Raw genomic sequence first — 11,872 nt, 5'->3', positions numbered from 1 at the left:
CTCTCCTTCAGCTCATCAGTTTTCTGTTGTTTTTGCTTCTTTTTTTTGGGAGGGGGCGGATTATAAAGGGGATTAGAGATTCCTGTTGTAGCATGTCTGGCTGGCAGAAATGCTCCTGCAGGGAAGAATGTGCCAGTGTGAGATATTCCACACACAATGGGATCACCGTACGGAAGCTGGGGACATTTGATACACTCTGAAAAGGAGTCTGCAGCGAAAAACTGTATACAAAAAACACACAGAACTCAGTTAAATAACGGTGTATTTATCAAAAAAGGAGGAAAAAACTGGAATGTTACACTGGCTGATAAATTATAGTTAAGCATTATATTCAGTATATACAAAGTAATTACAACACGTACAACTTATAGGTCAAATATACAATCAAAACAGACGTGCGCGAACTGTGCAAAAGTGCCCCCCCCCCCCCCCCCCCCCAATAAAAAGAAGAGATTCAAGATTCAACTTATCTTAAGGCTTACGACACAAGGCAAGAATCCAAAATGCGATGCGGTGCGTTATAAGATTCTATAGTCACAAATATGGTCTAATCTGCACAATTAATCCTATTTAGTGGCCACGGGATGGAGGGGAATCAAACTGGCGTTTGTCTTTTCTCTCTGCGAGTCGGTGGAAGTCTCGGAGAGCTAATAAACATGTGTTGAATTAGCTATTTATAAAGAAGCTGACGCGTTCTGTTCACAGGAGGTAGTTCAGCTGGATATTCAAATGTGAGGCGCGCATCAGCGCGGCACAGGTGCGCCGCCGCAGCGTTTGGCGAGTTTGTCAAACCGCGTGAGGAAGCAAATCCGCCACCTGCGCCTGCTGAAGCGCTCACAGCTGGCCGTACGTGCCTTTGCAGTGCGCGATGTGTTTGTGTAATCTGCCTATCCTGTCCTGGAGGATGCCAGCGTGCTCGTCGGACAGGAATCCCAGTTGCGAGGACAAAGGCTCGCTGTCTCTGTAGAGCTCCAGCAGCACTTTCCTGGAGTCTCCGCGCCTGTGCAGCTCCGCCACGCGTTGCGCGGTCCTTCTCCTGAATACGCACACGGAGCTCAGGACGGCGCTATGATACTTCTCCCACATGTCCAGCACCCGATAGCCGTGCACAAGCCCGGCCTCGTTGTCTATGAACACGATGTCCCCGTCGGGCGTTTTCAGAAGGTTGTTGGTGTCCCTCTCCATGACGCGTGAATCCCACTGCCGGCTGAACAGGTTACTGACGAGCCGGTCGAAGTTTGCGGTCAGGTAATCGAACAGGATCAGGTCGGTCCACTGCATCAGCTCCAGCAGCTCCGCCGTCGTCTTGTTGTCGAGCTCCTGGAGCCGCGGGTGCAGCCCGCTGCTCTCCTGCCTCAGCGGCCCGGGTGTGACCACCCCGCTCAGGTTGGCGACCCACTTGGTGAGAGAGACCACGGCCCGGTCGCTCCACTGTAGCGCGTCCGTGCGCGTCCTCACGGCCGCCCATTGTTCGCTTTCGGGGCTCAGCTGAGACAGCACAAGAGGAGGCAGGTTGGTAATGCCCAGCAATCTGGCGAGATAATACGTCAGCACCTCTCCTTGCACCTGATCCACGTTTATCCCGTAACGCACACACGCTTTGGTTCCATCCGCAAAAGTGGCGAGCTGATTGGATATCCTGCCGCAGCCTGGCTCCAGCTTCACTATCCGGTACGTCCTGACTCTCTCCTGCCATTCCCGGGAATATTCTTCCGCGAAACCCGCAGAAAAGAGCTCCTCCAGCCATTCACTCCAAAATATTCCACCCTCCACCGGGGAGCCTAACTTGACGGGGCCCTCCCGACTCGCTGACCTCTTGTTATCCTCATTCACATGGTAATCTCCACTTCTCACAGAGGCAACTTGACCGGTGAGGTTACGGGCGTCGGGTCTGCTCCCCAAACGCGCTTTTTGTGCAAGCGGGACGGCCAGCAAAGCCCGGAAAGTTTTGGAGGAGAGGTCCATAGAAAGACCCGGGTGAAAAAACCCTTCGGTCTGCGCCGCAAATCTCCGTTTGTGTCGCTCCAAACGGCTCTCCAGCGCGCTCCACACATAAAACACACTTGCCAGGGCGCACAGGAAGAGAACGGCGAGCAAGTTTGCAGAAAAAACCCTCATGGCGACACCAGCCTTCTTTCTTTTTTAGAGCCCTTGCAGGTCTGACTAAAATAATTCTCCTCCGCTGAGCCGGATCCCGGTGTTCCGTACACCCTTCGAGCCGCGCAGACCACAGAGATCCCCAGGCGAGCAGGTCTCTGAAACAGCGTCAACCTCATCCCCCGTCCTGCTCGCTCGCCTTGTCGTATCCATGCCCCACGGGGAACACAAGCGGCATTTCGGGGTACCAGCGAGTGGACGTCCTCGGAGCCCGTTCCTGAGCCTTTACGCCGCTCCGCACCGCTCCGCACCGCCGGGCGCTCGCTGAGTTGTGGCGCTGTCAGCTCGCAGAGACGCGCTCGGCGGTGAGACACGTGACTCCGGTCCCGAGATGGTGGGCGGATCTGGGAAGGAGGGCCGAAGAGAGGAACGGAGAGCGGCGCAAGTGCACCGCGCCGCGTTCCGCGTGCGGCGTTGTGGAGGGGCTGCGCGACGCACACGCGGACGAAAACCACATTATGACAGTCGATACCCGGGGCAGAAGTTCTCTGCTAATAATCCCCGGGACGAATCAGTCAATGGGAAACAGTGATGCGCAAATGCGCAAAACACGCGCCCATCAGCAGTTTGTCGCTGATGATCACCACGAAGTTTGAACTTTACACCACTCTGACGTGGCTCACGTCGACATTACATCATCACTCCGAGGCATCTGTTTCCCTACCAGTAATGGAATGTTAATGTAGTCAGCTGATATCCATGGAGCTGAAGAGGAGGAAAAAAGGTTCTTTTTATTCATGGATGGCAGCTACTAATTTTAGAGGCCATCACATTGAGAATTATCTGCATAATTTTATTTACTCAAGTGGGTTTGAGCTGTAAAACAACCGACATGTGACTGTGCAATGACCGGGACAACAGAAGTTCTGTTTTAACTTAAATAACACATTTTAAAGCACCTGATTTTGGGTTTGAATTCATGTTGTTGTCTAAACTGAACCACTATAATATTAATAGTCATCCAGAACTCAATCATTTATAATTAAATGGTCCAAAAAGCAATGCTAGTTCTTAAAACTATGCAAGTTAAGGGGATTAGCACACATCTTTCAACCGCCCTCCATTATGACAGATAATAGGCTCATAAACCATAATACAATTCTTTCTTTCCATAAGAAGCTACAAAGTCTCGTGCTTTGTGTTGCCGGAGAACCCAATTTGAGTCGCGGATGTTAAACATTTGATCGTTTTCCCATGAACACCCGGGGCACCAGGAGTCAGCTGCCTGTTTCATCCTTGTCCAACGCGTTTGTTAAACCAAATGTAACAAGCACGCTCACAAACTCATTCATACACATCTCCCTCATTAAATCACGCCTCATTAGCATTCTCCCACATTCGTCTCTCCATTCAGCTCCGCTTTTCTCGCTCTCTCCATTTCCTAATCAAATTAATTGGGCCATTTTTATAGCAACGCGCTGGCATGCTAAATTGCTGGAGTTCAAAAGACAGCCACAGACAAGAATACTCAATTACGCCCTGTAAACTAGAGATCCACTGATGTATGATTGAAATGCCCGGAGCTCTGCGACTCTTATCGCTGCAGGACGCGGAGGAACAACACACAGGAATATCCTCTGATATGCACACAGCATCAGACGCGCAACGTCTCCTCATCGCCAGAGAGGTCAGATATTCTGATGTCAGCATATTGCTTGCGTAGCCTTCACTTCTGTGCCTTTCACGTGCCATCAGAGGGTGATCTGTTCTGTTCCCTTCACAGCTGACGCTGTAATGCGGACAGACAATGGATGGGGGATGTTGTGCACAAGCGGAGCGGCACCGTTCATGCATGGCTGTGTGTTGTCCCAACATGGCTGACAAAAGTCCTATAAAGTTTTAAAAAAAAAATAAAACAAGTCCATCTGCTGCAAAGGAAAGTAGGAGAGGAACAGGCTTATTCCCTTCTAAAGTACGACTCCAAGGATTTGAGATGAGATGAGACACATGATCTCTCCTCGCTCCTGAGGTTTAGGAGCGCCGTGTCACCTCGGCTGCTCCCCCCAGCCCGATTTCCCTTTAAAGATGAGTAACCACAACACTTGAACAGTCTAGACACAGGAAATGAAAACGGCTTAAGTGCATTGCTGGAATACTATCTGTGTTTGTGGGCCCCGGCTCCTGGAGTCGCCTTCCCCCGAGCGCAAGTGTGGGCATGTTCTCATATCAGCCCGATCTGGTTCTTGCCATTTGTTATCTGCGGGTCAGACAAGCTCCCCCCCCCCGCCCACCCATCCCCCCACTGCCACATTCCTCCTTCATGAATCCCTGGAGGGCCGTCCCACAGCGGGGAACAGCCTCTCCCCGTGGTCATCCATCGTGGACAGCGTCTGTCACCCTGTCCTCGCGAGTCTCCGGTCGCGGGCACAGCTGTGTTCTCCGGCGCAGCGTCGGGCGAGGGCAGAGACGAGGAAAGGCCGGGGGTGGGGGGGTGGTGGTGGGGGGGCAGCGGGCTTCTGTCACCTCTCCACCGTCTGAGGTTGGTTCTCTCGGAGCAATCACTCACAGGTCCCTCGGCGCTCCCTGCTTCCGGGACTGAATAATGAATGTGCAGGACTTCCATTAGTGTTGGGAGCTCTGATTAGTTCGCAGGGCCCAGTTTTTACTCATGAGCTGGAAATCAGAAATCTTCCATCCTGTGGAGCTCTGCTTCTTCCTCTTTGTGTCCTTTGGAAAATAGGTGGATATTCTGCAAGGAAAATCAAGCAGGAGACAAAATGTCCCATTTGTTTTTGCCCCCACCCCATTTTGTGACAGGTACGCATGCCAGTGGGACTCTCAATAGCAGCCTTGCATCCAGGAACTGAGATGCGACCATCTGTCAAGAACCCCAGCGTGCGCGCCTCGGTTCACGGCGCTCAGATTTGGCGGTGTTAGCTTTGAGGGCTGTACCGCTACGATAAACAGTCCAGAGACAGAGTCGATGCTTCTTTTGAAAGGAAGCGATCCCATCAGCTCTTATCTCAGTCTTTATCCCGAACAGACGTGAACGCAACCGCACCCATCTGACCTCTCGGACACTGTGCTGCGTCCTCGGGTCGAGTCGGCCGGCAGATGTTGCCCGGGTTAAATATTAGAGGTCGGTCAGTGCATCCGTCTGCTCCCTCTGTGACGCGGTTTTTAAAACCCAGCAGCCTCTGCCGGATCATCCAGAACCACTGCCACACGAGGAGGCTCCCAATTTTCCGTCTACAGCCACCAAACTGGCTTTATTAACCAGATTGTTTAGCTCTGACTGGTCAGCTGCAGTTTGCTATTGAGCGTGGATATTGGGAACTGGATTACGGGCCCCGGGAGCGGAGGAGAAGCAGGAGGCCCAGCTGATTGATGCGTTCTGCTCATCTCCATCTGGTTTGTGTGGAGTTTTGAACAGCCAGACGGTGGGTGGTCATTGAAATTCAGAGCTGCTCAGGGGGGAAGTTGTGGGTGTATGGAGCAGATTCACACCATTAAAGAAACAGTGTTTAATCTCCGGGATTACACCCCTTGACCTTCCATGCACAACTCCCCTGTGATATACTGTGATTGAACTTTTATTCCGTTTCCTTCAGCAAACCAGCAAATTGCTTCAAAGAGACTCAGTGGTTTCTGGCTGGAGGTCAATGTCATTAACATCTTATTATTAATAGTATTTTAAAGAAATCATGACATTCCAGTTATTCCTTAATACGCCTTTAATGTGTATCATGTGGTCTAGCAGCCTCTATATGGGGGGCGGGGGGTTGCTGCTGGTCTATTGATATTAAAATAGAGGTTTAACAGCTGGATAAATCACCTCGCCGCTGAGTGACCAGCTCATATGAGCATCACTTTAGTCAACACTAATGACTCAAAGTTTATCTGGTTAAAATAGGCAGCAGTGTCTGGCAGACAGCCACTCAATATTATGCATTTCAGATACATACATGGAGCTGTGCACATCCATGTGGCTCAAGGCTGAATCATCTCCACATAAATATCAGTGTGTGCAGCCATCACATTGCCCGTTTGCCATATGGGACACACCACTGTGTAAGCAGCTGTCAGCTGACGGGGAAGAGTAGCAGGCTGCTCTTTTTTTCCTATGCTTTCATTTCGTTCTGGCATTCCAAAGTGCTGCTCAGAGGCACGCTGGACAATAGTCGGAGAGTAAAATGAAGCATTTCGCCAAACGGCGGCTCAGGCTGCAGCCGTTATTCCATTTGCGTGTCAGGCAAACCACATTTCTTGAATTCACAGCGGTTTCACCTTCAGAAGATCTGTTTTTGTTTGTTTCATCCTGAAATTCCTTCCTCCCCGTTGTACTCTCTCTTTTTCCAGCCCTCTAATAATAACAACAGTGTTGGGGGAATCCGGAGCTGCAGGCCACAGAGCAGGACTAAGAAACGACCCCCTGCCATGCTAACCTTTTCCCAACCAACACTTTTAACAGCTTCCCCCCTGGGGTAAGGGTAAACAAACAAGATGCATGGAAAAGAATTCCAGGAAATGACTGCAAATATAATAAAGCTCCCCCCGCCTCCTAATTAACACGGAGGCTTTTTAAGCTAGCAGAGTCTTGTTGAACTCAAAGAACGATTTTGCAAATCCTTTCATGTCTCAATTCTGAAACAGATGTGATCCATCAACTCTTTGCAGCATAAAGCTGCTCTTTCGGAGTAAAGTCAGTATTTTAAAAAGATTTGAAACCACAGAGGGAATGACCGGTGCTCTCCTCATTTGGTATTGACTTTATTTCACTGGAAATTAGCTTTAGAGATGCAGCCTCGTGAAACCAGGCTTTTCCATGGGCCTCGATGCGAAGTATATTTAACTTAAATGCTTAAATTCTGCCCGGGATCTCTAATGTGGCATGTAGCCGCTCACCACTGATGTGTTTGTGTCCCGCAGGGTAGGTTTGTATCACTGCCGGCTGTCAGCACATAAATTATGCCGTTTAAGCAAGAATGATCACTGCTATTAGCAACAAAGCAGACCCAGTTGAATAATTTAACACAGTGGTGATGGCTCATTACTGTTAAAAGAAGGGGGAGAACAATTGATCAAATCAGGCCTCACCCAGCTGTGGGGATAAAAACTATGGTAAACCCAGATCGTCGTGATTAGTTATAGCCCCCAGTTCCTGTCCAGTGCATTGTACTAAACATTTATGTCCCACTGAGGTCCTCACTTTGGACATTAGAATTCCACTTGCCCACCCAAATGGTAAATCGATAGGTTCCATAACAGATGGGCGAGTGGGAATGATGGCGTGCCCTTCATGGGAAATTCTGAAAAGTGATTTCCTGAGGTGTGATGATCTTTTTTCTGCACTTCCCCACAGAGAGAGAAAATAAATAATGGCCACTGACGGATCACCAACGTCTCCATCATCCTTAGAGGCTCTTTCCATTCATCTCCTGTCGCCCTGATGGATATTTTTGAATTATTCGTAGCCTCTGGCTCCCTCTAGAGGGAGAAGAGCGTTTAGAACAGATGATAAATAAAAAGGCCTCTTTTCATCTTCCCAGCACCACCCCCCCGGTCCTAAATCAGACTTCGCATCTGGGGAAGGGGACGCTGGTGACATCTGAAACAGTCATCCTTATAAAGGTCTCATAGCTAAATCATATGTTCCCACATGCTGTAAGGGTGGACGCGCTGATGGGGAAGCATATGTCACCAGCGCAGCCATCACTGCACCCTGTGGTGCCTGCTCTCTCTGGCTGTCTGCAGGCAGGAGCAGCATGAGTAATGCATGACGAAACGCTTCTGTAAGGGCGTATTTATCAGTGACAAAAACACATCCTCGGATATCAGGAGGATGTATGAGGGCCTGGAGATCGGGGCACCATTTCTGGCAAGTGCGTCAGCTGATTTCTGAGGAACGTGGTTTCTTTTTAAGCTCTGTTTCTGATCTGATCACATCTTTGATATTCTAATCAGCTGGAGCAGCCACGTAGACGCAGTGACTTGCTCTGTGGCAAGTTCAGAAGGAAAGAGAGAAGCAAGATGCTGATGAAATGCGGCGATGAGGCGGTGAAACAGCATTTTACAAGCGTTGAGGCAGTGACCTTGACAGCGGCGGTGACTTTTAATTTTTCAGGATGTGTTAGGACGTTCAAAGTCATTTCAATCTTGCTTGGTTTCATCTTGGGGTGTTTTGATTGCTCACTTGCTGTTGCTGTCACGCGCTTACACAGAGACTCTTGATCTTTCTCTTGTTTATGACATCTAAGAGTCTTTGACTTCAAAACTTACCCCTGATACAAAACACAAAGCTTCTCTCTCCCAGACGTGACTCATTTCTTTTTTTAACATTTATCTACTTTTCTCACAGTCAGGATGTTGAGAGCTAAAATAGATAAAAAATATTGATCCTATTTAGACATTTTATGAACAGTCAATTAGTCAGTAAGTAATAACTTTTTTCTTTTTATGTTTATGCACTATAAATATTGACCACTAGAGGTCACTATGTGCACGTCACCTCTATTCTTGCCCGCGATGTTATTTTGGTTTGAACTGATAATACATAAAAAAATGCAGAATATATAACAACTAATGTTTTAATTCATCGCCCACCAAACATCAGAGCATTTCAGGTTGCTCAGAGAACAATATAAAATAAAATTCATTCATGTGAAGAATGGAGAGAAAGTTTATGTCCTCAAACACACCATTGCCCATAATGTTTGAAAAAAAACAACAACCAATTTTTGGTAAAATATTCTAATGAATTAATTGTGATTTATTCTTAGATAAAGTGTAAATCATATCAAAACTACTCATGATCTGGTCAAAGGTGATTACCGATGTATGTGTGTAATGTGAAATGTGTGTAGTGCACATGCACAGAGAACTCTAAATCAATACAATCTGTTGTTTTAATGGAAGTGGACGGCCAACCCCTCCCACATAACTCAATCTAAAATAAACATGACTATAAATACCCCGAATCAGGCATCATCAAGGCGTCAGTGTTCACACCTCACATCAAGATCTGATCGAAGTGTGGACCACCCCCCACAACTGTAGCGTTGGTGTCATCGAGGACATGCTGGGACGGATGGAACCCTGACTCAGGTTGGACAGAAATAGCGAGCGTGTGGGCTCAGAGAGGAGAAACTGTGAAAGCAGCAGATGAAGGCTGCAGCTTAAGTGCTGTAAAATGTCGCCTTTCTGTTAATGAGCTCTGAGGACCCGTTTTCCACTTGAAAGCAACTCTGTGGTTCCAGTTCTGTCGTCTCACTCTGACCTCAATTACATCAATTTTTTTTATTACCCCCACCTTTTTTTTTTTCTTCTTCTTCACCGATCAGCTCATTTCCATGGGGGTGGCACAGCCTTGGACTTCCACTGAATGTGTCGACACATAAAAGAGGACTCGAACAGAAGCTCAGTTGCCATGGCGCAGCAAAACAAATTAATGACGGGCAAATACACAAACTTAGTGTCGCAACGAGGGCTACCGCGTGATAAACACACAAAGAGGAAAAGGCCGTTCTCCACTCAGCAGAAGGATCTACCCAGCACAACACCGAGGCTCTGCTGGAACTGGGAACAGATGGAAAGTCTCCTCATTCCACCAGCACATCGTACTTCCCCCTCCCGTGCCCTTCTGATCTTTCCATTACAAGAGTGACAGTTTTTTTTCTCCTCTCTCTTCCAAGTAAGTTTGGTCATAATCATTAAAAAAACAAACCCCAAAACTCCGTATTCTTCCATCCAGGCCTTTTCCAGACTATTCGATTTTTAAGGTTTTGTGGCTTCGTCCTCATCCGACCCTGTTTGATGAGGTGCTGACAGAGAAAACAACCTTGGAGACGAGTCCGCCTCCAGTTTTAGGGAGAGCATTGTTGTCCTCAGCTGCAAAACATCCAGAATACCTACCAGCTTACAAAGGAGCTACTTCTTAGCTAGCTCCCCAACCATCCCAGGAACATGCGCGGCTCTAGGTCATTAAGTATTTCTACAGGCTTTCTTTTCCAGTTGGTTATCATGCATGATAAATAAACAAATGCAAAGTCCTGAACAGTGTGTCATGTGTCTTCATGGAAAACCCCACATTTTGCTTCAAAGTCGCCATTTACAGGATGTCAGCAGTTTCGCACTGCAGCTGACTCGACCGTGCAACGTTTCCTGCAGGTGCTGGAGCTGTTTCTGCCTGCAGGATAATGTATGTGCGATGTGGCACAGTCACCCTGGGATACATGCATGTTTGGGTATCAGCAGCAGTTTCCGAAGGCCTTTCCACGCCTTAATCATCTCCACTTTAATGTGGTTCCCTGCTTTTGCAATCTCCTGCAGATGGACTGATTTGCCGGGGGATTATCGGGATGTAATTGGATGTGAAATCCGAGGTGTTTGTTAGTTCCAGCCAGGGCACATGCCGCTGCATAGCTTTGTCGGGTGGAGGCTGATGAGGACACATATAGAGCTTCAAAGGAAAAAAAATGGAATGTATAAATGCCTTGGACCCAGCTGAGAGAGGAAAGTAATTCAAACCATGGGCGCCCTTTGGGGGTGATTGTGCTTTCATACAGGAAAATGTGATGTACACCGAACTTATGGGATATGAAGCATTTTGGCTGTTGTACTAGAATATAATATGCATTTTATGTGCTTGGTTGGTCAGTGGCAGCAATAATAAGGAGAAATGTAAGTTCTGATTCAGTTTAATCAAGCATGTCCAAGGATGAAATATCAGAATGAGATAGATGGTTAAGTTAAAGAAGGGCCATTCAGGAGAGGAGAGCCGGAAAATACCCAGATACACTTTAAATACCCTCTTTCCTACCTTTTCCCTCTGTTATCTGACATCATATTAACACTAAACATTCCTATTTTGCTCCCCCCCCATCTTCAACTGCACATATAACAATAGAAAGGTGACGTAAGCGTGTCAGCCGTGGCTCCTCTCCTCTGTAAAACAGACAATTATGCACAAACAAGGCGACTTGAAAGAGTTCATAAACCCCGTCTGAGTGGCCTGCTCTCTCCAGCGCAGCTCATACTGTAAATGAGAGCCTATTTGGGGGAACACTTTGAGGTTATCCTGCCCCATTAAGTTGCTGAATTGCAGCCTGCCGTGGCGCTGGGCTCCTGGCAACCGTCGCCGCTGGCTCTGATAAAATGCAGCTGCGGGCGTTCGTCTTACCTGTAAAGCAGCCGCGGTTTCCACACGGTGAGACGGCGGGGAAAAAAAGGCGACTGTGTTTGTGTCCGCTCCGTAACCATGGAAACTTGGATGAATGTGGTGCTTGATTGAATTCTCTCGTATTAAAACGTGCACGGCTGCCCCCGTTCAGGATCTTTCTTTCGTTTTACCCCGAGTGACCTTTGGTACCTCACATACAAGGTGACGTCATTGAAAATGAGCAACTCAGACATGTTAGGACTGAGTTTGCTTTGACAAACATCCTCTGGAAAACCCTCTGTAGCCAACGAGGAGTCAACGGAGGAATCCATTAAGTATAATGACAGGTCATTTATAGTGGCCCTTATGAAAACACACAACTGCCTTTGTGTGCTTGGAAATGAAGGTTCAGTGCAAACTAACTTTTGGGCTCATGACTGTGGCAGAGAAGGAAAAAAAATCCTTTTTCTCATCTTTATTTAACCATCCATCCACCAGCTTCAGCCTTTCTTTCTTCCTTCCCTCCACATTCAATGTTGCTTAACATCCTGCATCATTTTTTTAAATTTAAGATTCCAGGCGGCATGAAAAGGAAGCCCACATTTGGTAACCACTTCC

General features: G+C 47.9%; 1 protein-coding gene across 1 annotated transcript; it reads right to left on the bottom strand.

The window, feature by feature from the left end:
- Positions 1-245: 245 nt before the first annotated feature.
- On the bottom strand, positions 246-2,492 carry fjx1 (four-jointed box kinase 1). Its single transcript, XM_057052673.1, has one exon. The coding sequence runs from the start codon at positions 2,116-2,118 to the stop codon at positions 835-837; it is 1,284 nt and encodes a 427-aa protein (XP_056908653.1). The 5' UTR covers positions 2,119-2,492; the 3' UTR covers positions 246-834.
- Between the last annotated feature and the right edge of the window lie 9,380 nt (positions 2,493-11,872).

The sequence above is a fragment of the Takifugu flavidus genome, chromosome 13 (assembly GCF_003711565.1).
Source record: "Takifugu flavidus isolate HTHZ2018 chromosome 13, ASM371156v2, whole genome shotgun sequence".
NCBI classification, from domain to species: domain Eukaryota; kingdom Metazoa; phylum Chordata; class Actinopteri; order Tetraodontiformes; family Tetraodontidae; genus Takifugu; species Takifugu flavidus.
The sequence above is the reverse complement of the archived record's forward strand: the minus strand, read 5'-3'. Positions and strand labels throughout refer to the sequence as shown.